Source organism: Gossypium hirsutum, chromosome A12 (genome assembly GCF_007990345.1).
Source record: "Gossypium hirsutum isolate 1008001.06 chromosome A12, Gossypium_hirsutum_v2.1, whole genome shotgun sequence".
NCBI lineage: Eukaryota > Viridiplantae > Streptophyta > Magnoliopsida > Malvales > Malvaceae > Gossypium > Gossypium hirsutum.
Genome location: NC_053435.1, coordinates 86,770,799 through 86,797,971, shown reverse-complemented (window position 1 = coordinate 86,797,971; position 27,173 = coordinate 86,770,799). Strand labels below are relative to the sequence as shown.

Below are 27,173 nucleotides of genomic sequence, written 5' to 3'. Positions count from 1 at the left end.
ATAATATAATATTATTATTAGATAAATATTAAAGTTTATAAATATAGATTCGTAATAATTTTAGACATATATATTATAGTATATAAGCACATATATATATAAATAATAATAATATAATAATAATAAATAAATAAATGAGCAAAAAGAAAAAAAAACATGATTAAAAGGGACTTAAATCGAAATAAGACAAAGTTTCTGGGCCGATTTAAAAATAAAAATAAAAAAAGGCGGAGGGACCTAATTGCAAGCGCGCGTAAAAAAGGGGACCGAAAGGGTAATTAAACCCTCAATGTCAAAACGACGCCGTTCCAGGGAGGAGGGCGCAGATGGTCGAAGGACCAAATCGAAAAACAAACTAAAATAGTGGGCCAATTTGCAAAAATTAAAAAAAGATTAAATTAAAAATAATTAAAACTACGGAGGGGCTAAACGAGCAATTAGCCCCTTCGCAAAGAAAACACGCGGATCCTCCTGGTAATGGGTCGGGTCGATCCGATCCAAAGCAAAACGACGCCGTTTTGGGCGTTATGGAGCTGGGCCAAAACGGCGTCGTTTCACACGCCTATATATTCAAAAATTTTCCCAAAAAATTTCATTTCTTCTTTCTTTTTCAAAAAAAAACCCCAAAACCTCTCAATCCTCCCCTTTTCTCTCTGAGCGCCGGCCAAGGGTCCGGCCGAGGGCCACCGCACCGGCCGCCGCCCTCCGGCGCCGGCGCCACCGTGTACGGCGGCGGGGAGACCAAAAGTCTCCCTTTTTCTCTCCGATGATTCTCCTCGGCCTCCTGAGCGCTCCGGTGACGTAAAGAAAAGGGTAATAAGCTTCTTTTTTAATCTTTTCTTTATATTTTTGTGTAAAAAATGAAAGAAATAAAATTGTAAAAAAAAATGGCAACAGTAGAGAGGAAAAAAAGGAAAACCGGTCAAAGATTAGTGTTCAACCTTTTTATTTCTCTTCTTTTTTGGAAAAACAAGGGCCGAACCCCTTTTACAGTCAATAAACTTGGCTTTTTATATCCAACATTACATGCTTTTCTTTTCATTTTATGGTTGCTGTTCTTTGCGTGTTTTGCAGGTGCTTTGGTGGGAGTGGTTAGTGGTGGTTACCAGAGGAGTGGCGGTAGGTCTGGGGCAGGTGGCCGATGGGACAAAGCGATGGCAGAGGGATGGGCACGGCGCTAGGCTTGGCTAGGGTTTCCGCCCTAGTCTGACTGGGTTTGGGGCCGGTTGGGCTTATTGGGCCGTTTGGGCTCTGCCAATTGGGCTGATTGGGTTAGGCTAGTTGGGCCTGGGTAGTTTTTAGGTTAAAATTTGTTATTGGGCCCTGGGTCAAAAATTGGGCTTGTACATAGGTGTTTTTTTATATATATATATTATATCAGTAAAAAATCCAAGAATGGTGCAATGACATGCCATGATAAATAAGATACAAAGAAATAGAATTAAGGGTGTGAAAGCTTATAAATTAAGATATGAATAAGAATGGTAATTGAAAATGTGTGATATATTACAAAATAGTATTATATAGTGATCTTAGGGAACTTTGTCATAAGTTTAAAATGAGTGATTATAAGCTGTCATGGTATTTGGGGTTATGGTTGGATTTATAATGTTAAATCAAGATTAATAAGGTAAAAGAAAAGTGTATGAGATAATTACAGGTATTTTTAGATATTAAATGTGACAAAGTTAATTATAAATACTCTTTTATATCCAAAAGTTATTAGGTTTAGATAAGGGAAGAAAAATCACCTTTGAATCAAGAATTAACTGTCTTTTTGAATTAGATCTGGTTAACACAATTTGTTTCGGCTAGGAAAATAGATATTTTTCTCTTTAAATTTTTCGTTCCACCGTAAATCTTGAATGATCTTTATCTATTCTAGCACATATCTTCTTAATAAGAGTAAGTTTGACCACCCTTGGATAGCAACTTTGAATGTGACAATATTTTTTTGATTTTTTCCGCAACAATCTAAAAGAAATTTAGATGTGGATTGCAAGTGATTAATTTTGAATCCAAAATACTTTCCAGGTTGATATGGAAATCTTCTGAAACATCTTCTTGAACTTCATCAGACTAGAGATATTGTAATTAGTTTAAGGATTGCCAAATAACAGAAGCTTCCAACACTTAATTGAAAACATGAGGAGAAGCACAAACAAGATATTAAAAAGGAAAGAGTAGTAGTATTTGGGTACTACAAATTGATTGTAGAAGTAAGAGTAGAAGTAGAAAGATGTGATTGCTAAGTCGTGGGATTCATGACCATACCGTTTGCGTCCAAAGTTGATATTCGTCGTGTCCCAAACCCAACCATCGTATTTATTGTATTTATAAATGTAATATAAGTTATTGTATTCAATTTGAATATTGTTGGTTTAAAATTATATATTAATATTACGATATGAATCATCAAAGTTATTTCTATCCTAATAAAAATTTTAGTCTTTAAAATACAGACAAATAGCTGCTTTTGCTAAAGAATGGGAAAGCAACGGTTGATAATAATTAAGAAATGCTAAGGAAAAAAAATCTGCTACGAAAGAATGCTAACAACGGGTCCTTATCCAACATTTAATTGTAACGTATCCTCGTTTAAATCCATGCTCAAAGGAGACCCTGTCTGAGCAGCTTTTGTATGGGCAAGGCAATAGCTGATTCGCCAAACTCCTCTCCTCTCATGAATCCCTCCGTTCTTCCGCCTCCACCCTTGCCTTCTCTCCCAATCCAACCTACTTTCCCCGCCGCTGCCCACCGTCGCCTCGCCATAGCCATCGACTTAAGCGACGAGAGCGCTTACGCCGTTAGATGGGCTGTTCAGAACTACCTTCGTGCTGGGGACGCCGTCGTACTCCTCCACGTTCGTCCAACCTCCGTCCTTTATGGAGCTGACTGGGGCTCTATCACCCCTAACTCCAAAAATAAGTGCGAAAACGACTCCAACAACGGGTCGCAGCAGGAAATCGACAAGGAGTTGAGCATTTTGACGACAAGGAAAGCAAACACGCTGGCTCAGCCACTAGTGGATGCAAAGATTCCGTTCAAAATCCACGTAGTGAAAGATCGTGACATGAAAGAGAGGTTGTGTTTGGAAGTGGAGAGGTTAGGGCTGAGTGCAGTGATCATGGGGAGCAGAGGGTTTGGAGGCACAAGGGGAAGGCTAGGCCTAGGATTAGGAAGCGTTAGTTATTATTGCGTCAACCACTGCATTTGTCCAGTAGTAGTGGTCCGCTACCCGGACGAGGATGAGAGCGGAATAGGCAGAGCCGAGAGGGTTACCAAAAAGAAGATCGTTGATGAAGATATTCAGCTCCTGCTGCCAGTACCAGAAGAAGAAGTTGAGTATCAGGATGCAGAGGAGGAGGAGCACAATGGTTAGGATTTTCGAATTTATTTATATTTTCATTTAGTAAAAATTAATTGAAATTAGGTTCATAAAGCATTAACATTAAAAATGTTGCGGTTCATATTTCTTGTTAGCAGATGCATAATATGGGGTGAACGCAAAGCAATGAGAGGTATAGGAGTTAGAGCTTGTGGAAACGTCCCTCGCCGCGGCTACATCTACATCCCAAGACAATAGCAAATAATAGATTCAAAGCGTGACAAGGATTGTGTGTAGTGTTGCTCAGCTGTTCTTATAATATCAGCATCGTGTTTGTAGTTTTCTTTGATAACGTGGATGTCATTTGTTTGGCAGTATGTCGCCAAACAGAGTTCCCTTAGCAAACTCTAACTAGTACCACAACAGAACAAAAAACAAAGCCAAGGAAAATACGTAATATAATATGTTAGACTGGATGACGGCATCTTGGCTCAACACACCAACAATTGGACACAATAGTTGCACTCTATATAAGTTATCTGTCCCTCCCTCTGGGGTCCAACTCTTATCAAATTTCAACCAATATCACGTTTTATCTACCCATGTCATATGTAGTAGAATTGTTTTAATTTAGCGGGTCATTCAATTTTGTCACGGGCTCAAGCTATCACCACAGTCAAGTTTGTGGATGCTAATGGCCTAAATGGTAAGGTTAAACTTTTTTTTAAATGGTAATATGTTGATCAATTTTTTACGAAACTGTTTAAGTAAATGTTAAAATTTTAAAATAGTCAAATCAGTTTGAAATTGCTCAAATAAAGCTTTTCAAGTATCATATATCAAGTTTCAAATCATGTTTTTTTTTTTCTGTTTTGAGCTACATTTTACTGAAATACTATATGTTTAATTCTAAGCATGTCAACATTCATTAAATTTTTACAACAAAAGTGAGCTCAAATGTGTGAAAAACCTTACTTAGGCATTTTTGTGAAGATTTAATCATTTTAAAAAATTTAACTCCTAAATAAGTAACCCGTAAAAAATAGACCGTAATTATGTTAATGCCTAACTCAAGTAATTAGTATCCATACACAACTTCTAACATATTTTATTATTTTTAAAATAGCATAAGAAAATATTAATTTTGAACCTAAGATTGAGTTTACTAGCAATTGATCTAGTTTGAAATCAAGAATGAACTTAATAATGGTCTGTACTGATTTATATCTATCAATATAGACAAATAACCAATATTAGTTGATATATAATTTTGATTATTTGATTGTTTTTTATCATCAGGTGAAAAAATTTAATAGGGTTTGAGCCCATTTCATTTCGATGTTAGATGAGACTTTTAACAATTGCTTCAAGTAAATTTTAATTATTTAATGTTTAAAAATTCTAAAACTTGAATATTTATAACTTTAAATTTTATTTTTCCTTGTAAAGATATAAAGATGTACTGTCTAACCCTTTCTATAAAATTAACCTCTATTATAACAGCCAAGTTCTTAGTAAAATCGATTTTTTTGTTTTATTTTAACTCTTTATAATAACTTTCCACTTCTAAAGTACATTTTTTATCAATTTAGTTTTCTGTAACATCATGTTGTCTAAAATTTTAAGTAAAATTATAGCTATTTCATATAAGCAAGCCCATTAATTATAATTTATTAAATTAAAATGATCATACTTAAAATATTATTTCAATAAAATATTTAAATTTCACATGAAAAATCTATCAATCATAATAATCTTCAACGAGCAGAATTAAATATATCAATTAACAAACTATTAGGTTTTCTGATTAGATATTCTACTATTAATTTGGAATATCATAAACTTATAAATTAATTACTTGAATTTGACAATTCATGATAAATTAATTAATCTAATTTGATAACTCATTCTGATTTAATTGAATTTGTTAGATTTCTATACTTCATAATTAATCATATAAAACAAAACATGCATAAAAGTAATAAATTTTGAAAAATATAAAAGGAGTGTTTTATTTCAAATCAAAGCATTGCAAGATTTGGAAAATTGATTGCCCAAACACCATTGTTTTCATTTATATGAATCATTTTGGCTAACATGTGTTGCTTTGTTACTTTGCTGTTCTGAATGCGGCATGCTATAGGTGGAGAAATCATGTATGTTATATATATATATATATATACCTTAGTTAATCTCAATTAAATTATATCAATTTAAGAAGCTTTAATACAATCAATTAAGACTTAGTTTGATTGACATGTACATTGTTGCTAATGTAGAAAACATGGGCTCAAATGCACATATCATTCTCCTATTTATGGGTTGGAAATGGACTATGAATAATTTTAAGCCATTGTCTTAAAAGAAAAATAGATATCATCAAAACCTGTAATGAGATCATTCAAAAAAGACCAAGAAGGCTTAATTCATTTAGTCTTTGAAGTATACTATTTTTCTCACTTTGTAAATCATATTTAGAAACATGATATTATTATCTCTTAGATTCTACAATAATTATTTTATAATTCAATCAATTGAAATTTATAATTAGTATACTTTTTAGATGATAAATTTAAATAAATACGGAGTTGTTATGCTTCATTAGTTTCTTAGTTCCCTTGTTCAGAATGACAGTGCAACCGCTAAAAAGCAAGGGAGGACTCACTATTTAGTAGGTAGCAAGATGGAGGACAAGACATGTAGCTGATCAATTGACTTCCAACAGGTTGGTGTAAGTCGGAAGACCACTTGTGGGTGTTTCTCATGTTATTTTATGTGATGCCACGTGTCCAAATCGGGTTGGGTATAACACATCTTAGTCAACAATTTGATTGAAAAACAGGCCTAAGTTAACAGAATCTTTTAAGGAGACCATTTTACTCTTATTTGAAATGTAGAAAGATCAGTTAGTTCATTTTTGCAGTAAAAGATCAAATGCAATCAGAGCTATATATACTATAGAATGTTATGTATGTTACTTTTACCAAAAACTCCAACTGCTAGACTAGAAAATACTACTCTTCTTGTTGCAGCCACCATCCTATTTATGCATAAATTAAAATGACCCCACGTAGCCCAAGTTGCAAAGAAAAGCACTCTTAAAGATAAAAACGTGTGGGGCTTATTTATGGTCAGATAGAAAGTCTCCAAGTAAATGACTCCAAGTAAAAGTGTTTTTGCTTTGCTTTGGTTGCTTGTTCTGGGGAGATGTGTAATTGAATATTATTGAGTATATAGACTTATTTATGGTCAGATAGAAAGTCTTGACACGCAGAATGCAGGTAGCTCAATTTCAATTCCAGTGTGGATGGGCAGTCAGAGTAACCAATCACATACTCTTACACGGCCATCCCACTATACGTGCTTGACACTGAGATTGTATTTGTCCATGGCATTTCCCTCACATTAGAGGTGGGTGGGTAGCCTTCTCTACCGCCTTTCCTTCAAAGGTACACATGTACTTTCTTTGCTTTTATAGATTAGCGCTCTTCCTCCAAAATACAAAACTATTGACACAAATCAAAGTACAAGTAAACTAAAAAGCTATAGATTGGTACAAATTACAGGCCAGCTATTAACATTACAACATTCCTGTCAAATCTTATACTATTGGTAGAACAGGTTAGATCATGAACCTACTCAAAACGAACTGCTAAGGCCATTACAATTTCTAGCTGATTTAGGATTTCACTTTTATTGGATTTTATCTGCCTTTGTTTGTTCTGACTCCGTCTTCACCGCGCTTCTCTAATTCGACTGAAGCCGGTTTGGTCTTCAGATAGCATTGTAGAATCAACAGAAGCCGCCAAATGACTACCTCACCTTACCTCTTTTTACTTGATAAACCCTCCACTTCGCCTTGCTGCTAACATATCCGCAAGAAATCTTAGCCCTCAATTTCAAGAAAATAGATAATACAATCTAAAGAACAAAGAATTATGAAACAAAAAACCTACGTGAATTCGAAAATCTGAAACATTTGCTCTCAACCTTTTCAATGGAAACAAGGTTTTCGATTTAGAATTTTAGACACCTCTCGCTCACCACCAGAAGAAGTGGAAACCGGCGAAAGTGTATTGGATATTGAGCACCATGGCACCACCTGATTATGGGCATCATCATCATTAGAATCTGCATCTTCTTCGTCTTTGTGGTCGTCATTTTGGGCTCGATCACCGCCATTGACGCACATGTCGCAAACGAAGACGTTGTAACCAACCTTGGAACCAGAAGTTGTCCATGGAGTGGGAGACTGGCAGGCGTGACAGAGAAGACACCTCACGTGTCTCGCCATGAGGAAGTTGGCTCTGTGAACTTTAGCGTCGCAATCCCAGCACAAACTGGCTTTGTCCGATTCACAATACGTTGTTGCCGCCAACATGCAGAGGTGTTAGAAAGTTAGGCAACAATGCAGCGACAAGCAAATATCCAATGTGTAATTTGGTTGTTAAAACTTTTTGTAACATGTGACTTATGTTTAGTTTGATTGTAATTTTTATTTTGCTAAGGTTAATCATGTACTTAGCTGATTTAGTAGACTCTTAAGTTATCATTAAGCTGATTTTACAGCTTGGATACTAGCAGAAGCAATGTTTTGTTTTCTTCCAATGTAATAAAGCTACTTATGTATATTGTAATGTTGCTTATTGTAGTAATGAGAAGTCTTTCAATTTTTCCTCTCAACATATTTGTTTTGCTTCTGTTTTTCATCTTTCAAACACAAATTTTTATTGTTTTTTATTTTTGGATGTTGATATAACTCAACAAGAGGTCACAACTAGGGGTAAGCGTTCGACTAAATCGAATCAAATCGAATAAAAAAATTTTGAGTTGACGAATCATATTTTATCATCCTAATTTGACTTGAAATTTTCTCGAATCGAGTCGAGTGAGATGGAATTTGAATCAAATCGAATTGAATATATTTGTTCGAGTTAAATTTTAAAAAATAATTTTGGGTCCTTGTAACCACTGTCGCCTATCATAATAAAATTTGTCCACCTTAATCAAAATTTTTATTAACTTTCATCACCTCATAATTTATTTATTAATCTTTTATATACGGGTTAACTTCTTTGCTTGATTAGTTATTTCAATTATCTTCAAATTCTTGTCACTATGTATTTTAAAATTAAAAAATATATTAAATGTAAAAATGTGATTTTTTAATAAAAGTTATTTTAAAGATAAAATGTGAAATTGAAACCAATATAAATTTTAGCACGAATATTTTATAGCATAATTAATAATTCAATTTTAATATAAATATTCAATATGACTAAACAATTCAATAATATAAATAATATAAAATGTGAAATTTAATTTAATAATATAAATAGTATTTATAAATAAAATTATTACTATTTATGTTTAGTAATTTTTTATTTGAGAGTAAATGGTGAGAAGTAAAAGTTTAGGAGAAAAATAAAAAGTTTTAGGGAATAAAAGTTTGAGGGAAAATAAATGGGAGAGTAAAATTTTGGAGGGAAAATATTAAAAAAAATTTTGGGGGGATGGGTTTGGGGTAAATAGGAGGTGAGATGGGAAGGAAGTAAAAGTTTTAGGGGGAAAGTGGGAGGGAGTAAAAATTTTGAGGAAAAATAAAAAGTTTTGAGAGTTTTGGGAGTAAAATTTTGAGAAAAAATAAATGGGAGAGTAAAATTTTGGTGAGAAATGAATTTTGGGTAGATTGGGGGTTAGGATGGGAGGGGAGTAAAAGTTTTGGGAGGAAAGTGGGAAAGAGTAAAAGTTTTGAGAGAAAAGTAAAAAGGTTTAGGAATTTAGGATAAAAATATAAAATATTATAGTTTGATATTCGAATTATTCGAATTCGAAAACTCAACTCGAACTCGAAATTCGAAAAAAATCGAATTGACTCGAATAACTTAATTAACTCAATTCATTTAACTTAAAATTTGAATTTTTTTAATTTTTTCGAGTTGAATCGAATTTTACTTACCCTAATCACGACTCGTCATCTCCTTCCTCTTTCAACCAAAACAGAGAGTGATGTTTGGGTTTCTGCTATTTTGTGTGAGATGGAAGAGAAATGAAAAGAGCAACTTGTCGTGGCTTAATTAAACAACCTTCGTTTTGCTTTCACTGTAATTAGTATTGGGTTTTTGTCCTATTCTCCAACGTCCATCCATTGTCAGCGGCTAGTATTTAAAGACTGCGTCACTTAGAAAGTATGGACAATTTCCACAGTTTTTATAAAAAAATATAAATTTTAATCATTTTCACGACTCTTGTTTCTATTCTTTTTCCTTTCTAAAAGTGTAAACTATAAGAACAGCTTAATTATTTAATTTATTTATTTTAATCACTCAAATATTAATTTTTTTCCTACATATTCTATTGCAAATGCCAAATATTATTATTGAACGAATGCAGTCAATGTCGATTATCCAACTAGTATAATGGACCATAATAATTTGTTTGAAGATAGAATGAATAGGAGAAGCAGCTTGCGGTTAAGAGTTATTGGAAAAACTCGAGTTTTGTGTCGGGCTGAGGTTAGCTATTGGGATTGCAGTGCCCTTAGAGCTTGGGAGCAGGCTGCCTTTCCCAGGTTCTCGGCCGAAAACAACAAATATCAACACTAGTGCTAAAATGTTTACATTGAGCCACTAGAAACAAAATTTCATGATATAAGGATTGTGCATCATGCATGCTCAACTGCAATCTGTACTTTACTTACATGAGGGAACGGAGCTAATGAAAAGGTCGACTTGCCCAGGCTTCTATGTCCTTGACACACTGGTATCATGCTTTTCTTGTTGCTGCTTAATTAATTAATATCTTGCCTACAAAAGCATTACATGGAATTCGTCCTTTTGAAATCTTTTGTGGAAACCTTTTTAGATCATCCACCTACTGTTCATTCTCTTACTCATTCTTGTGCATCCCCATCTTCTGTTGCATCACACGCTTTAGATCTATCTTTGTCTCACACTAATTTAGCTCATGCTCAACATGATGACAACATATTTTCTATAGCAGGAAGTCCAGATCCAGTTTCAGATGATCATATTACTTCTTCTCCTCAGTTACTTGTCCATATTACATATGCACATTCCATGATTACAAGAGGCAAAATAGGTACAGTAAAGCCAAAAATTCATCTCTATCATGTGACTAACATTTTGTACATTCTACATTTATTACTAACACTCTTCTTAAATAAAGATGTTGAAGAGGTGTATATGAAGCAACCACTAGACTTTGAACAAATTGGTGATAATGGTGAACTTTTAGTTGTTTCACACAACACCAAAAAAGAAGACAGCAGATCATGAAAGAAATTGTTGAAGTTGGCCTCCATGCAGATAAAGCAACCAAGGAGCAGACTTATGCGGATGAAGTATGAAGAAGCAGATCAAGCCGTACTTACAGCACATGAAGTATGCATGCAGCTGCTGAAGCACATTACTGCTATTGTATTTTATTTTTTGTTTTGTTACCTTAAATATTGTTTTGTAATTTAGTCAGATTTGAACTAAGTAGGTGACATATTTTGATGTAATTAGATACTGATGGTTTGATAAATCAGTATACCTATGTGTGCAAGCAATGTTTTCATAAGTTCCAATGTTACTTAGTGGTAGTAGGTAGTTGTTTAGCTGAAATTTGATTATGTTAACCAGCAGTAACACTAGTAAATGTAATGGCATTATGCCAAAGTTCATACTGAATGAAAATCTATAAGATTTAATCCATTTTTACTCCACCATTTTCTTTGCTTTCAATTCTATTCTTTTTTTCAAGTTCAAAATCTCTTGACTTGAATTTCAAGTTTTCTTTTCATTCTTTATCTGAATTTATTATATTGTTGCTTAAGTTTCAGACTAAGCTTCATACTTCCTCCGGATAAATTGTTCAAAAACCTAACAGAAATCTTTAACATGTCATTAGATTAGGCCTACAAATTCATTTTTACTAGGATACTTTCAACAAATAAGACCAACTTTATTTGCACCTCCATTTGATTGTTATATCTCTCACTAAAAATAATATATAACCATTTTCAGAAAAATTTCAATCGCTTTTGTGTGCTTCCAATTTCGGCATCATTGGAGATATTTTTTCTTTGCTTTATTATTTTATGCTTCAATAGTGCCAACTGCCAAGCAAGAATGACGTATTCAATTAAATTATAGCCTTTTGGGTTCGGATCATGGACCGACAACTTGGCCTTCAGCCCAACAATCAAGTGGATATCCTAGCCTGCTGGTCCAACTCCGCTCGACTGCAGCCTGCTGTTAATCAGCTCCCATTGGTTTTCAAAGATAAAAGACAAAATTGTATCACGCTAGTATCTATTTTTTTAATTGGCCTACAAAATGTAGAAGATTAGTTACTGAGTTTGTTTTAGTAGATATTTGGAGAAATCAAAAAAATTATATTACTCATTCTTTTTGGCATTTTTAAAATTAAATTTAACTGATTTTTAACGTAAATGCTAACTAAAACATTATTTTTTTAATTGTATTAGTGTTGCAACTCACGTGACAATCTTTTTAAAAGATTTGCGATTAAATTTGACTTCATTTAAAAAATTAAGTACTAAATTTAGTATGATTAAAAAATAAAATAATATTTATTGATATACAAAAGACTTCAAAAGAAAAAGGGGCTAGTCAAATTTGTGCAGCTTACGCCCTAAGACCCACAACCCCCCTACATGTATAAGTTGTAAATGAGAAGTTTCTTGTTAATTTGTAGTTAGTTTTGAAAAGATCATCGAAATTACAAATGAAAGTGTAAGGTATATCTATAATTAGAAACTTGTTTATTTAACTAAGGTCGTCTATATTAATTTTGGGTTTGAAATGTTAGGCTAACCAGCTGGTATTAATTATGGTCATCATGTAATGTTGATTAAAATTGTCAAAATACCGACTACGAAGAGCAGAGCAGGGCAGCATCATATGTGTCGCCATTCGTGCGTTCACTTTGTTTATTAGGAAAACAAGGTGTTGAAAATTGAGCCATGGTGAGGGTGGTAGCATTAATTTAATTTTAGCTGCCTCCACCCAGAATATCAACATCAGTTTTAGTTATATTTTTATTTTATACGCGTCGTATACACGTATAAGTTCGTGGGGGAATTTCATACCACTTTCCTAGCTTTTCAAGTCATTTTTTCCTTCTCATTCACCTTCCCTCTAAGGAAATCAATCACAAATACCATTTTTTTAATTTGTTGACTAAGTTTGAAGATTAATTATTCACACATCACCACATTAATTACGTCTTGTTATCGAGAAAAAAAATAGCAGGACCTGTAAATGGTGTATTTTTATAATAATAAAAGTATAATTTCATCATTTTAATAGTTATAGTTTTATAATTCTTAAATAAAATTCTTATCATTTTTAAATATTAAAATAAAATTTTATCATTATTAATTTAAAATTTTATAAATTATAAAAATTTTAAACTGAAAATGTACCATTTTAGAAAGGGCCATGGCTCCCCTGAATCTCTTAATGGTTTCGTTACTGATTTTGGAGTTTATGAATAAACTTGAAAATGATTATAGGGGCGCCGGAGTTAATACTCCAGGACACCAGTGAGAAAAGTTTGTAGCAAGATGTAAAATGAAATTGAAAATAGTGTGAAGAGTTGAATGAATACTGTGACTTTTGATATTTAGAGAGCAGTTGAGGGGTTGGCCTCATTTCACTAAGCTGGAGACGCTGGGTAGAAACTTTCCATTGTATAGAGGGAAGCTAGAATGATTAGGGTTGAGCTGCTCTTGATATGTTAAACTTTGAAAGTGTAAATTCATCGTAGCCACCTATGCACCGGTAACTCTGATAATATTGAAAAGAAACAATGGAAGGAAAATAGTAATATGTGTGGGATTTTGACAATTGTAAACAGCGTTTACAGTTTATGAATCATAAGAAAGGTTTGGAGTTTAATTTGTTTAATAATTTGCGTGTTATGAGAAATTGATGTTTTGATGTAAGTTGGTATGAAAATTCCATAACCGACCAAATCAGGAAATTAAGATACTTTGCTTTGGAAGAGCCAATGGAGTGGAGTTTTCTTCTCAAAACGAAGGTTCCTCCAACCCAAAGTTGTGTCTCTGTGCATTACCCCCAAGCAAGCTTTTCATTTTATATTTCACCTCCATTATTGTTTTTGTTAAATGTAGTTATTGGAAACTCCAATGGATATTAGAAATGGTCAGTATTTTGTGTAATGACAACTTGAATTGGTAGGTTTATGATCTCTGAATCCCTTCTAATCCAAAATACGTTTATTTTTTCCCTTTTAATTGTATTAGTAGATTCCTTCTGTATCCGCCTAAACTTATCAACGAAGCCTCTGCCCACAACTCATCAAAGTCAAACCAAAGTGCTATGAGAGTTTCCTGAAAGAAGTATCCATATCAATACAACCTTTGACCTAAATTACAATAATTTCCCCTTCATACAAATTAATTGGTTCAAATTTGCACTAAGTCCCTCTACTCTTCTTACATTTCTAATTTAGTCTACTTACTTTTTATTTCAAGAAATTTAGTCCTCTACTTTTTGAATTTAAAAATGAAATCTAATTGTTATTTTTTGTTGTATTTCAAAATATCGCACTAATAAATATAACAAAAAAAATTTTACAAGGTTAACAAAACTTGAATTCTGACTTTGAAAAATAGAAGGACTAAAATCTTGAAAATAAAAGTATAAGACTAAATTACAAATTTATAAAAAAGTTTAGGGACTTTAGCATATTTTATCCAAATTAATTCCCCTGTTGGATTCTATCTCAATTCTCAGGTCAAAAGCAGACCCAAAAGCATTAAAAAAATCCAAAAATCATAAGACAACTTCTCCGAAACAGAGGCTGTTTCAGCTCTGCTTGTGCGAGAATCAAAGCCGACCGCAATAAAGTCGTGTCCCTTTGCTGTCATACATTGGTAAAACATATCCCATCCTCTTTCCGGGAAAAACCTTCTCCTCCTTTTTCTATTTTTCAGATTCGTAATCGTGTGTGTATATATATATATTGCTTTCTTAAAACAACCCAATGCGACTCAAAATAAGAGAGTTATCTTTCACGAAATCATAGTGTGAATAACCAGAAAGATAGAAAATCCATCCAAGGATCTAATGGCAGGGATTGGTAAAACAGCTCCTGAATTCGAGGATTTATTGCCGGTGATGGCGGAGAAGCTGGGCGGAGAAGGGCTGATGAGGGAGCTGAGTAATGGGTTCAAGATGTTAATGGACAAGGACAAAGGGGTGATCACGGTGGAGAGCTTGAAGAGGAATGCCGCAATGCTGGGGTTGCAAGATTTGAGACATGACGAGCTTGTGAGCATGGTGAAAGAGGGTGATACCGACGGTGATGGAGCTCTGAATGAGATGGAATTTTGCGTATTGATGTTCAGATTAAGCCCTGGTTTGATGGAAGAGTCCCAGTTATTGCTGGAGGAAATTCTTCAAGACGACCTCAATTCTTCCGCTTTCTATTAGCATTTTTTTTTTTTTTTGCTTCTTCTCCTAGATGACCCATGGACTTGTTTACTATTCCCATTCATTGTCAAATAATACATTGCCTTGCCATATACATAATAGTACCACCTATTTATTTTCTCGTTCGGATTATTTAATCAGACAGTAGCTTATTTCATACAATCCCAATCAAACAGAGAGCAAATCATTTGGAACCAACTGTTATCATATCTGTTTCCAGGGCCAGGGCGTGATGATCTTATCTTGTTTTAGTTTCTTAAGAAACAAATGTTTTCCTACCCAATTTTAATATACAGCTCTCACTTTGTTTCAAATGCCAACACAAATGAGTCAATGTACAACTACAATTCAACCCTCAAGACCATGGGATGGCAAAACATCTATATTTGATTTTCTTGAGAAATACTTAAGAGCTTTCTGGAACTTTAAACCTATAAATATATATTTCGTATATGTATTTGTTGTATATTAAAAATGATATATTATGGTGTTGATGAACAAATTATAGAATCCTTATTATAATACTAAATTAAAATAAAATTAGATGATTTGGAGTGTAACACTATGAATCTTTTACGAATATAAAAACTCGGTAGGAGTTGAAATTTAAAAAAAAAAATGGGGGCGGATCGGCATCCCTTTCCGTTATCGTCGGTAGCAGGGACATTTCAGATTATTTATAACTCCAACCTTATTATGTTATCTTGGTCTCAGTTCTTAGATTGGTTGAGTTGAGGTGGCGTTACAGTATGTAAATAATACACACGTTTCAATAATTAGTAAGGTGGTTAGGCAGTTGATAAAATTAGCTTTATTGTTAAGGGTTGTTAACAGTAATTAGGTCTCTCTCTTTTGTGTATATAAACTGTGACTATGTACTGGATAAAGCAGTTAAGAAATACAGAATATTACCTTCAGATATTTCTCTTTTTAGAATTTTTTTAGTTTCTATCATGATATCAGTCGCTCGGTGATCCTTGGGCATGGCTATCACGCATTCTCCTGATTCTGACTCTGTTGAGCCAAGTGGCTCGGTGTTCACCGGTGGTCGGATCATCACCTCCTTTCCTCGACATGATGTTGTCAAGCTTGACGAGGTTACGTTTATTTAGTGGCAACAGCAGGTACGCTTTATCCTTGCTAGCTATGTTGGCTGCTCCAGCGAGGTTTGTTCAAGCCTCCGATGGCACTCTTGTTGCCAATCCGACTGCATCGATCTTCACTCAACAAGATAATCTTCTCACCTCGTGGTTGTTGTCTACGATTAGTTCGTCGTTTTTATCCTCCTTTACGGACGTCCGATTTGCATGTGATGTATGAATGATGGCAAGTAGTTTGTTTGCGGCCGACACTAGCGCAAAGCAGTCTCAACTTCACCATGAACTCCATTCTCTCAAGAAAGGTAGTCTCTCCATCCGTGCTTATGTTGATAAAATCAAAGGCCTGTATGCTCTTCTTGCAGCATCTGGTTCTCAAATCTCGGAAGACGAGAGGACGGCGGTTTTGCTTGTGGGCTTGTCGTCTGAGTTTGATGCCATCGTGTCTTCTGCCTCTCTCTCCTCCTGTCTGAGTTCCAACGCCTAGTGGATGCGCTTCTTGAATGTGAGGCTCGTCAGATGCGATCTATTTCAGACGTGCTGGTTGCTGCGAATTTTGTGGACGGATCTCAGTCGCAAGCGGTGGACGGTTGTTCTCGTAGTGGTCGACCTCCTGTTCGTGGTCGTGGCCGTGGCTTTCACACTCAGATCCAGTGTCAAATCTGTGGTCGATATAGTCACATTGCCCAACGTTGCTACTACCGGTACCATCGTGACGAGCAGTAACCAAGTGTCGCTCTGGTGGCGCATCAAGGAGGGTTTACTTTTGGGACGAATGAAGAGGTATGGCCTGGTGTGCTTGGGGACGAATGGGGGCATAGTCAAAATTGGATACCCAATGGTCAAAATTGGATGGGGGCCTCCAAAAGAAGTTGCTGTGCATCAGTATACTCGGCCAAATGTGGGGGCTGTTCCAACACGTGGGCTGTATGCTGCTAATATGCCAGCTAGGCTAAATCCGTTTGTATCACCTGGTAGTCGGTCTACCAATCATGGGCTAAATTCGGCTTATGGGCGTGCAGTTGGAAATAATATTGGGCAGTATTCTAATCACTCTGTGGGCCAGTATTTGGGTAACGATGAATTGGGAAATTCATATGGTGCTAAGACGCGTGGCCCATTAGGTGACGATCAGTCTTGTAGGCGTAGTGGACCTGTCCGGCCTCGTCTTAGTGATGGACCAAATTTTTCTAGACCAAATGCTAATTGTGTTCATATTTCTGATGTTCCATGGCGCACAAAATCACGAGCCCGTGTTTTTTATGTTGACTCGTCCCAGTATGACTCGTATTAATTTGTTGGAATACCTACGCTTCCTAAGTTTCATGCCTCTGATTTTTCTGATGCCATGGCATATGACTCCAATTTTAATAGTACCGATTCCTATGTTCCGTTGCCGATAGGGAGCACATCCTAGTGCCCAGATTCAGGGGCTACTCATCATGTGTGTCAGAATGCTTCTGATATACATGCCTCATCTCCTTATACAGGTGATTCCTCTCTCTTAATTGGTAATGGGGTTTCTACTAAGATTTTATCTATTGAGAATACTATTTTACCTATACAGAGGAAATTACTACATCTGCCCAATGTCTTGTGTGTACTAAGCATCCAGAAAAATCTACTATTTGTGTCTAAATTTGCTACTGACAACAATGTATTTTTTGAATTTCACCATTCTTATTGTGTGATTAAGGACATTCAGACACATGAAATCTTAATGCGGGGCCAAGTTCGTGATGGGCTCTATTATTTTTCTGTTAACTCGGTCTGCTCACAACATTGACATCCAATATCGGTCTACGGGAGATGATATTTTTACTTTCTGGCATAAAAGGCTTGGTCATCCTTCTTCTGCTATTGTCAAAACTGTTCTTGAAAATTGTCAGATTGTTGCAAATAAAAGATCTCTTGATAATGTTTGCATAGCTTGTCAGAAAAAAAAAATCACATAAATTGCCATTTTCTCTATCTAATACTGAATATGTTGAATTTTTTGAGTTAGTTGTGTTTGATTTGTGAGGACCGACTTCTGTTACCTGTGAAGGGAATTTGTATTATGTCTCGTTCATTGACATGTGTAGTCGATTTACCTAGGTGTATTTGATCAAACGCAAGTCTCAAGCAGTGGACTAGTTTCTACAGTTTCAGCAGTTGGTTCATACACAGTTTGGGAAGCGTATTAAGAAATTCCAGAGTGATTGAGGTGGAGAGTTTCGTGTCTTTGATTCAGTTTTAGCTAGTCATGGGATTCTTCATCGTATTTCTTGGCCTCACACTTCTGAACAAAATGATGTTGTTGAGCGTAAACATAGACATATTGTGGAGACCGGTCTCACTCTCTTGGCTCAAGCGAATCTACCTATGGCTTATTGGGGTTATGCCTTTTGTAGTGTGGTACATCTTATTAATGGCCTACCCACTTCAGTGTTGAAAGGTAAGACACTGTATCAAAGTTTATTTGGTCATGTACTGACATATAATCACCTCTGGGTTTTTGGGTGCTGTTGTTTTCTGTATTTACGTCCGTTTGTTAAACATAAGCTTGAGTTTCGATCTCAACCTTCTACATTTCTAGGATATAGCTCGCAAGATAAGGGTTATAACTGTTTAACACCAAGTGGCAAGATAATTGTCTCTCGGCATGTTGTTTTTGATGAAAAATAATTTTTGTTTCCTATGTATGCTACTACTACTGTTCAGTTACCGACATGTACTCCTTCGTATGTTCCTGTTGTTCGGTCCATTTCCACTGCAGGACCTAGACAGATCTTTGATCCTGTATCTTTGCCTGCTAATACTTGTGAATCGACTCACCTTGATTCATCAGCTACATGTAGTCCATTACAACTTGTTTCTGTTGACTCAATGATTGAATTGGGGACTGGTATACGAGAGACGCTTCCTTCTACTACTAATCATACTACTACTCCTACTATTGTTACTGTTCCTACTGCATATACTACTAATACTCATGCTATGGTCACCCGATCTAAGGCTGGAGTTTTTAAACCCAAAGCCTTGTCTGTGAATACGGTTGATTTTGAGCCAACATCTGTTGAGGAGGCTCTTGCTCATCCAGACTAGCGACTTACTATTCAAGCTGAATACGATGCCTTAATTGCTAATTCTACATGGGAACTTAGACTTCTTCCTCTTGGCCGAAAGGTGATTGGGTGCAAATGGCTTTTCAAGGTGAAGAAAAATCCTGATGGGGCAATTGAATGACGAAATGCACGATTGGTCGCCAAGGGCTGTTCACAGGTGCCCGGTTGTGACTTCAAAGAGACCTTCAGTCCAGTGGTCAAACCTACCACTATTCGAACCATTATGTTTGTTGCTGTGTCACGTAGGTGGCATCTCCGGCAAGTTGATGTCAATAATGTCTTTTTAAATGGAGATTTGACTGATGAAGTCTTTATGCAGCAACTTCCTGGCTATGTTCAAACTGGTCCAAATGGTGAAAAGCTGGTGTGTCGTCTGACAAAAGCATTATATGGTTTACAGCAAGTTCCTCGTGCCTGGTTTGACAAATTAAAGTAATTTCTAGTGTCTACTGATTTTGTTCTGTCTAAATCAGATGCATCGTTGTTTGTCAAAGTTTTCACTGAATTTACTCTCTACATTCTTGTCTATGTGAATGACATTGTTATTACTGGCAGTTCAGCTAATGAGATTAATTGTTTTGTTCAGCAGTTACACGACAAGTTTACTTTAAAGGATATGGGTAATCTTCATTATTTTTTGGGTATTGAAGTCAATCGATCTCCCTCTGGCAGTCTTCATTTATTTCAACAAAAATACATTCAAGAGCTTATTGATCGGAGTTCTAAGACTAATGATAAAAGTGTGCATATGCCAATGCTCAGTTCGTCTATGTTGTCTAAAGATGAGGGTGAATGACTTACTAACCCGAATGAAAATCGCAGTCTTGTTGGAGCACCTCAGTATGTTGTTTTAACGCGACCAGATATTGTTTATGCTGTTAATTGGGTGTGTCAGTTTATGCATGCTCCCACTACAATTCATATGGTGGCATTGAAATTTATTTTGCGATATCTACGTGGCACACTCTCTCATGGATTGGTGTTTCACCGTTCTAATCTTCTATCGTTGGTAGGGTCTGTTGATGCAAATTGGGGTCGTGATTTTGATGACCGCCGGTTAACAACGGGATACTGTGTGTACTTTAGTCATACACCCATATCATGGTGTTCTAAGAAACAACAAGTTGTTTCTCGGTCTACAGCAAAAGCTGAATACCGAAGTTTAGCTGCAGCCATAAATGATATTGCCTGGCTTGTATCTCTGTTGACAGAACTCAAAATCTATTCTGTTGATCCTCTGACAGTATGGTGTGATAATTCTAGTGCAGTAGCTAGTGCGGCTAATCCGGTATTGCACTCCAAGTACAAACATGTTGAACTTGATTTATTTTTTGTTAGTGAAAAGGTGGCTAACGGAGACTTGATTGTTGGTGAAGTACCAGCCTGTGATCAAGTGACGGATATTCTCACTAAACCATTGTCCGTTTCTATCTTTACTCGGTTTCGCCATCTTCTTCGGGTCGTGTCACTCGAGGAAGCTGGGTGAATGTTACAGTATGTAAATAATACACATGTTTCAATAATTAGTAAGATGGTTGGCAGTTGACAAATTAGCTTTATTGTTAAGGGTTGTTAACAACAGTTAGGTCTCTTTCTTTTGTGTATATAACTGTGGCTATGTACTGGATAAAGCAACTAAGAAATACAGAATATTACCTTCAGATATTTCTTCTTTAGAATTTTTTTAGTTTCTATTACCTTTATTTTAAAAATACAAAAAATCTAGTATATATATAATTTTATTAAATTTAAACAGATATTGTTATTTTTTTAAGACCATATGGATAGGAAATCAAATCACCCTATTCAGGCAATAGTATGTCAAAGTATGCTATAGGTTGTTGTATATATATGAAATTTTTAGTTTTTATATTTTTATATTTAGTTATTTAGTTTATCTGCTTTCAAATTTTAAAATTTAGTTTCAATTATTAACATTATTTTTTTGTTAAATTTGTTGGTGTGACATTTTAAAATTATTATATCATTCCACCATAAAAACACGTGTCAATCCCAAGAGGTATTGTTGATCCCACATTGACTTCCTAAGCATGACCATGTCCTACTTCAAATGAATCCTACCATTTGGGCTTAAAGGAAAATGATATGCTAATATGAACACACTTTCAAGACAACAAGGAGTCTATTTTGGCTTGGCTATCTCATATTTATAGAATCCCACGGTACATTCCTATAATTATCCATTATGCATTTAACGAGATCGAATGCTTAGTTAGTCATGTTATACCAATGGATAAAGGGATCCCTCTTATAAATTTCTTAAAAAATTATGAATAGGGGGTCGACCTTTTAACACCCTAAAGTTATTTTGCATTTGACCCCAATCAGCCACTCCTATTATCCTTGTTCCAACTCTCAACTTCTATTGGTGAACCAACCTCCATTACCACAACCTAATCTCCTCCTTAACTTCCTCCCTTATTATACTCGGTATCAACAATTTGTGCAGTGAGTATCAAGAAATAATGTTTCAAAATCAGAATGAGCTACTTAGAACCCTGTCAACAAAAACAATCCCGCCAATTCCTCAATTCTATGAATGGCAATGACACCACCAACACTGAACTTCTACCAACCCAAACTAAAATGTCAACTCGCCTAGTCATGACCCCCAATGGAAGCTCTTACTCAACTCTTGAATGTCCTTAACACTCCCTCAGTTAACTTTGCCACTGTAGCATTGCCTTCAGCTCCCAACACACCATCTTCCCCTGCTACTCGACAACACATCATCTTTTCTTAAGCCTCCCCCATGCGTCTAGGAGCAAGGCTAAAAAATGCGCACGTACGCGCGCGCGCACGCTACAAGTCAAAGAAAAAGAGAGAAAAGTGGGAGAGCAAAATAACATTTATTACACAAACCAACTTTTGTATTTTCTTTGATCGGAGGTCAATTCAATGTTCGATGGAGCTGATATTTTTAAGATAGCTAGTAGACCTGAAGACCTTTAAAGTGTACAATCCAATTTTCATTTCGGGTACTGTAGCTTCAGGTTTTCGACTTTCAAAATCATTCTATTATTGGTAGGTTTTCGACTTTCAAAGTCATCCTATTATTGGTGATATTTTCAACTTTTCTCTTAAAGTATGTTTGGGATTATTTTTTGGTAGCATTGTTTGAGTTATATACTCTTTATTGCTGCTTGGTTGTGATTTTATAGAAAGACTTTGATTATAGTGAAAATTTTGGTGGACTTAAAATGTCCCATGGTTTTTACCCTTTTGCTTTAAAAGGGTTTTCCACATTAAAATTGTGTCTCGATTTATTATTTTTCTTTGTGATATTGTGGTTGATTTACATTTATTGTTGATATATTGTGTTATTGGGTTTGCCATAATTACCAATTTGATTTATTGGGAGTGAAAGAACGCCAATTGTGCTTCCGCGTTGTTTTGTCGAGTTTGGTTTCATCCCAACAATTAGCACTTTGATGAATCCACTAAAAGGAAAGATGTTGAAAGTGCGACAAAAGCCAACAACAATCATTAAATGACAGACAAATCTCATAACTAAGCGATGCATGTGTTATTATTAATTAGTTTCAAACCATATGTTTCATTAATTGTTGTATATTATTTTAAAACACATTTCTGTATTTTAAATATGTAATGTCTATGCGATAGAATTTCTAGAAATTCTAGTCTTTAATTTAAACTTTTCTATACCATATGAGATTGAATATTGCAAATTATATTTTTGTATAATCAACATTAGTCATTAGAAATGGAAAAGAAAATAGAGAATCAGTAGGTGGTTGTTGGGTTTTGGGGGTTAAGATATAAGAGCAAAAATCAAATCGAATGGAACCCTTTTATCTTTATTGTTGCTGGTGATGCATTTCTAGGCCCATGACTTGAACAACTTGGTTCGTGTATATGGGTCAGGTAGGCTCGTGATCTTTGGGAGTGTCATTGTCTTCTTGTCCTATAAACACACCTCTCTCCATCTAGGTGGCCCGTAACTTTCATTCGGTTGGGTGGATTTGAGCAGAGAAATTAATTCTTTATCTTAAGTCAATTTGATTCAAAATATTATATATCTAAGTTTAATTAAAATGTTTTAGTATTTAAAAACTATATAAAAGTATGAAAAGACAAAAAGACCATCAAAATAATAATAATAATAATAATAATAACAATCATTTAATAAAATAGTATATTAGTTATTTCTTAATTAAGATGATATCTAATTAACCCGTCACATCAATATGTTTTATTAATGGTATACATTAAAAAAAGAAGAAGGAAATATGGCCTAAAAATGTATAACATTCAGGCCCAATTTGAACAGTAATATTTGGAAAAAGAAACCCAAAATGCAGGCCCAATGTGAAAATTTTGGGCCTTGTTCCCAATATAGGATGTGAAAAAAAGTCTAGACCATTCTCAAGCCTTCTTGAATTATCAGGAAAACACCAGTTTGTTTGTTTAGGCTCAATCCAAACGCAGAGATGAGAACGTGCTAGATTCTTGTCTGCTTCTTATAAATACTGGGCAAGCCTACGCCTCCTACCTCAACAAAAAAGAAGTTGATTCCAAGCGATTTCATCAGCATTCAGCTACTCTTTATCAAGAAATAAAGATATGGCGATGATCCCAAGTTTGTTTGGCAGTCGTAGGGGCAGCAGCATCTTGGATCCCTTCTCTCTGGACCTTTGGGATCCTTTCAAGGACTTCCCATTCCCTTCTTCACTCACAACTCGTAACGCGGAAAGCTCGGCTTTTGTGAGCGCCCGGATGGACTGGAAAGAAACCCCTGAAGCCCATGTGTTCAAGGCTGACCTCCCTGGCCTTAAGAAAGAGGAAGTGAAAGTGGCAAGCCTACGCCTCCTACCTCAACAAAAAAGAAGTTGATTCCAAGCAATTTCATCAGCATTCAGCTACTCTTTATCAAGAAATAAAGATATGGCGATGATCCCAAGTTTGTTTGGCAATCGTAGGGGCTGCAGCATCTTGGATCCCTTCTCTCTGGACTTTTGGGATCCTTTCAAGGACTTCCCATTCCCTTCTTCACTCACAACTCGTAACGCGGAAAGCTCGGCTTTTGTGAGCGCCCGAATGGACTGGAAAGAAACCCCTGAAGCCCATGTGTTCAAGGCTGACCTCCCTGGCCTCAAGAAAGAGGAAGTGAAAGTGGAGATTGAAGACGATAGGGTGCTTCAAATCAGTGGTGAGAGGAATGTGGAGAAGGAAGACAAGAACGACACCTGGCACAGGCTTGAACGTAGCAGTGGGAAGTTCATGAGGAGGTTCAGGCTGCCTGAGAACGTGAAGATGGATCAGGTGAAAGCTTCCATGGATAATGGGGTTCTTACAATAACTGTTCCTAAGCAGGAAGTGAAGAAACCTGATGTCAAAGCCATCGAGATTTCTGGTTGAAAGCTTCGAAAATTATTCTATAATGATATCTCGACTTGTGCTAAAAAAGAACAGAGACCTGATTTTTATTCAAGTGTGATGCTGTTGGGAAGATATCTGTCTGTTGGAAAAATTTTAATGTCTAGCCTGCTAATAAAGTAAAAAGCTTTTAAACTCGTACAACTTTCTTCTTCTTCCTACGTAGCGTTTTATCTAATCTCATTTCCTTCAGCATTCATAATTAGTCTAGAATTGTATTGGTTCCAACGACCAATGCACGTGATTGCGTGAACAATAACATTTCGCAAGTAGCTAGATATGGATAGGGAGGCCTTAAATAATAAAATTCTTACTCTTGAATCACCCAAATATGGGCAGAAAATGAAAAAAGAAATGTAACCAACAAAATCTGAAAGGATCAGCGAGGGCATGAAGTCGTACCTCAATGCCATACATAAGCAAAGAAATAATTAAGAGATACAGAGATTGTACATATTTCCTTTCATGAACAGAGTTTAGGCAATGATCTTGCATTGCTCCCGTGGGCTGCTGCTTTTGATTTAATGATTTTGGCCATCTCGCTCTGCATTTTCTTGCACACTTTCTCCAATTCCATCACCCTACATTGTATCCCTTTGTAAATGTTTTCTAAGCTTTTCATTGTCAACTGATATGTCAAGTCTTTCAGGGTAAGGAGTTAGTTCACATGCTTCATCTTTCTTTGCCTTTCCTTTGGTTTCAATGAAATTGCAAGGGGAATTTGTGTAAAGCTTAGTATTGTTAGTGCCCTGTAGTAAGTTCTTAAGCTTCAATTGCTGGGAAATGAGGGCCTGCACCGCATTTTTCGATGGAAATTTTGCATTCTGAGAAAGGTGTATGCCAGCTTCTATAGAGAGTTTCTCATAGTTGAGGGCACAACATATCTTCATTTTTTCTTCATCACTGAGCCCTGCATGCACCTATTAAAACCATATTTAATCCACATGCACATGAATATTATAATGGAGTTATCTTTAGGCGGTTAATAATTCCACTATGTTGCATGTTTATAGGGAAATTGTATAAAGGAGATCAAAGTGCTACCTCCAAATAAATGTCAATGGCATGGTATAGTTCGTTCAAGGAGCCCCTTGCAGAATCCGGCAGGGCCATAACCAAAGCTAGAAACTTGGATGATTTTAGACAAGGATCCGGAGCTACTTCTGCTATATACATATCCACCAAGCTGCCAACCTTCTTTATCCGCATCGGAGATATTTGCTGGTCTTCTCTACAAAGAAATGCTTTCAGAAACCTAAGAACTAGATTCACATCATACAAATAGCTTGCCCTATAAGGAGATGGAATTAGCATATTATCTAATGTTGCTTGATCCAATTGAGAACCTATCATACACTCCAACTTGTTTCTGCCATTTTTGCTTATACTCCTTGTACGAGCCCATTTTGCCCAGGCCCATACCAACAAAATAACTCAAATAATAAACCCAAAAGTAACAGCCCATTTACAAACCCAAAATCTGACCCAAAATTTAAACACAAACAAATCAAAACCCTAAAGCCCAAAAGGCCCAAAATCTAAAATATTTTTCAGCAAAATTTCAACAGCAAACCCCAGCTCTCCATGCCACCATGTCGGCCACCATGCCCCTCAGCCTTGGCCACCACGCCCCACGCGTCTGACACTCCCACCAACTCCTCCATGTGCGCCCACTTGTTGATTTCCGTCACCTGCAGAATAAGACAAAAAGAAAGCAAACACTAAGACAGAGGCAGACGGCAGGAAGCAATGGCAAGAAATTTAAAATATTGTATTGAAATGGCTATAAATGCCAGATCTGAATGTAATAGGGGGGATTTTTATGTTTTTTTTGGAGATTTCAAAGGGAAGAATCGGTTGTATTTTAGGGGGGTTTCTCTTTGTTTTTTTTTCGGCATTTTAATACAAAAAGCAGAGAAAAATACAAAAAAGGGGAAACAAGGAACGAAAACATAAATCGGAAGGTGATTTTGTTTTTTTATTTTTCTCTATTATCTTCTTAAATCCATTTTTTTCTTTTCTTCCTCATTTCTAGCATATATATACACATATAATCGAAAAATAAAAAAAAACAAAAAAATAAATTTTTTACCTTTTCCGGCCACCGCGTACGGTGGCCGACGCCGGCGCCGGCGAGCCTCCGGTGGCCGTCCGGTGACCGGCCCCCTGGCCGGATTCCCCTTCCCCCTCCCTTCTCTCTCCCTTCTCTCTTCCCTCTCTCTTTTTTTTCTTTCCCTCTCCCCAAATGATTTTTTTGGTTAGTTTAGGCCTTATATAGCCCTCCAAAACGACGTCGTTTTGGGGGCTACACTTAAGCCCCAAAACGACGTCGTTTTGGCCATGCCCGACCCATCCGACCCGACCCGCTAGAGGATCCGCGTGTTTTCATTTGAATGGGATATTTATGCGAGCAGTCCTTCCGCTTTTCTGATGCTTCACAATTAAGTTTTTTATGGTTTTCAATTTGGCCCTATAATTTCTCGCGCTTTTCGATTTAGTCCCCGCCAATGTGCTGCGTTTTAATGGAAAGGAATAATTGTTGTTTCGGTCCCCCAACGTTTCACGCGCGTACAATTAAGTCCCTTTTCTTTGTTTTCATTTCAAATTGGCCCCACAACTTTGTTTTTAATTCAATTTTAGTCCTTTTTTTGTTGATTTTTATATCTTTATTAAATATCCTTGTTATTTTTATATTATTAGTATTATTAGTATTACCATTATTATTATTATGTAT

The 27,173-nt window shown here is 35.8% G+C and overlaps 6 protein-coding genes and 1 long non-coding RNA gene across 9 annotated transcripts; 5 read left to right on the top strand and 2 right to left on the bottom strand.

Moving 5' to 3' along the window:
• The first annotated feature begins 2,509 nt into the window (after window positions 1-2,509).
• LOC107938048 (universal stress protein PHOS32) lies at window positions 2,510-3,927 on the top strand. 2 transcript variants are annotated; one of them, XM_016871081.2, is made up of 2 exons: window positions 2,510-3,377; window positions 3,484-3,927. In XM_016871081.2, exons 1-2 carry the CDS (start codon window positions 2,642-2,644, stop codon window positions 3,492-3,494), a joined length of 747 nt encoding a protein of 248 aa, XP_016726570.1. In that variant the 5' UTR covers window positions 2,510-2,641; the 3' UTR covers window positions 3,495-3,927. The 2 variants fall into 2 exon arrangements, with proteins under 2 accessions (XP_016726570.1, XP_016726571.1); XM_016871082.2 differs by having other exon boundaries at window positions 2,521-3,377; window positions 3,487-3,927.
• Window positions 3,928-6,607: 2,680 nt separating this feature from the next.
• Window positions 6,608-7,899, bottom strand: LOC107938058 (B-box domain protein 30). The gene has a single exon (XM_016871090.2). The coding sequence runs from the start codon at window positions 7,707-7,709 to the stop codon at window positions 7,323-7,325; it is 387 nt and encodes a 128-aa protein (XP_016726579.1). The 5' UTR covers window positions 7,710-7,899; the 3' UTR covers window positions 6,608-7,322.
• Window positions 7,900-10,196: 2,297 nt separating this feature from the next.
• On the top strand, window positions 10,197-11,057 carry LOC121210938 (uncharacterized). Its single transcript, XR_005906225.1, has 2 exons — window positions 10,197-10,429; window positions 10,517-11,057. It is a non-coding gene; the product is annotated as an uncharacterized lncRNA (long non-coding RNA).
• Window positions 11,058-14,142: 3,085 nt separating this feature from the next.
• On the top strand, window positions 14,143-14,974 carry LOC107938060 (calcium-binding protein KRP1). The gene has a single exon (XM_016871093.2). The coding sequence runs from the start codon at window positions 14,452-14,454 to the stop codon at window positions 14,815-14,817; it is 366 nt and encodes a 121-aa protein (XP_016726582.2). The 5' UTR covers window positions 14,143-14,451; the 3' UTR covers window positions 14,818-14,974.
• Window positions 14,975-15,282: 308 nt separating this feature from the next.
• LOC107938059 (uncharacterized) lies at window positions 15,283-20,679 on the top strand. The gene is made up of 2 exons (XM_016871091.2): window positions 15,283-17,404; window positions 18,012-20,679. The coding sequence occupies exon 1, from the start codon at window positions 16,405-16,407 to the stop codon at window positions 17,206-17,208; it is 804 nt and encodes a 267-aa protein (XP_016726580.1). The 5' UTR covers window positions 15,283-16,404; the 3' UTR covers window positions 17,209-17,404; window positions 18,012-20,679.
• Window positions 20,680-23,258: 2,579 nt separating this feature from the next.
• Window positions 23,259-24,574, top strand: LOC107938045 (17.3 kDa class I heat shock protein). Its single transcript, XM_016871080.2, has one exon. The coding sequence runs from the start codon at window positions 23,948-23,950 to the stop codon at window positions 24,419-24,421; it is 474 nt and encodes a 157-aa protein (XP_016726569.1). The 5' UTR covers window positions 23,259-23,947; the 3' UTR covers window positions 24,422-24,574.
• Window positions 24,575-24,738: 164 nt separating this feature from the next.
• Window positions 24,739-26,686, bottom strand: LOC121203236 (BTB/POZ domain-containing protein At3g22104). Of its 2 annotated transcripts, XM_041082973.1 has the most exons (3): window positions 26,532-26,686; window positions 25,484-26,130; window positions 24,739-25,359 (listed from the first exon to the last, which is right to left on the bottom strand). In XM_041082973.1, the coding sequence occupies exons 2-3, from the start codon at window positions 25,790-25,792 to the stop codon at window positions 25,021-25,023; spliced, it is 648 nt and encodes a 215-aa protein (XP_040938907.1). In that variant the 5' UTR covers window positions 25,793-26,130; window positions 26,532-26,686; the 3' UTR covers window positions 24,739-25,020. The 2 variants fall into 2 exon arrangements, with proteins under 2 accessions (XP_040938907.1, XP_040938906.1); XM_041082972.1 differs by lacking the exon at window positions 26,532-26,686 and having other exon boundaries at window positions 25,484-26,474.
• Window positions 26,687-27,173: the final 487 nt, after the last annotated feature.

Excerpts from the sequence above, each read along its gene's own strand:
- LOC107938048 (XM_016871081.2), top strand. The coding sequence starts at position 2,642 with ATGGGCAAGGCAATAGCTGATTCGCCAAACTCCTCTCCTCTCATGAAT.
- LOC107938058 (XM_016871090.2), bottom strand. The coding sequence starts at position 7,709 with ATGTTGGCGGCAACAACGTATTGTGAATCGGACAAAGCCAGTTTGTGC.
- LOC107938059 (XM_016871091.2), top strand. The coding sequence starts at position 16,405 with ATGCGCTTCTTGAATGTGAGGCTCGTCAGATGCGATCTATTTCAGACG.
- LOC107938045 (XM_016871080.2), top strand. The coding sequence starts at position 23,948 with ATGGCGATGATCCCAAGTTTGTTTGGCAATCGTAGGGGCTGCAGCATC.
- LOC107938060 (XM_016871093.2), top strand. The coding sequence starts at position 14,452 with ATGGCAGGGATTGGTAAAACAGCTCCTGAATTCGAGGATTTATTGCCG.
- LOC121203236 (XM_041082973.1), bottom strand. The coding sequence starts at position 25,792 with ATGATAGGTTCTCAATTGGATCAAGCAACATTAGATAATATGCTAATT. Across the intron at positions 25,360-25,483 it reads CCATTGACATTTATTTGGAG|GTGCATGCAGGGCTCAGTGA; the intron begins GTAGCACTTTGA and ends TGGTTTTAATAG.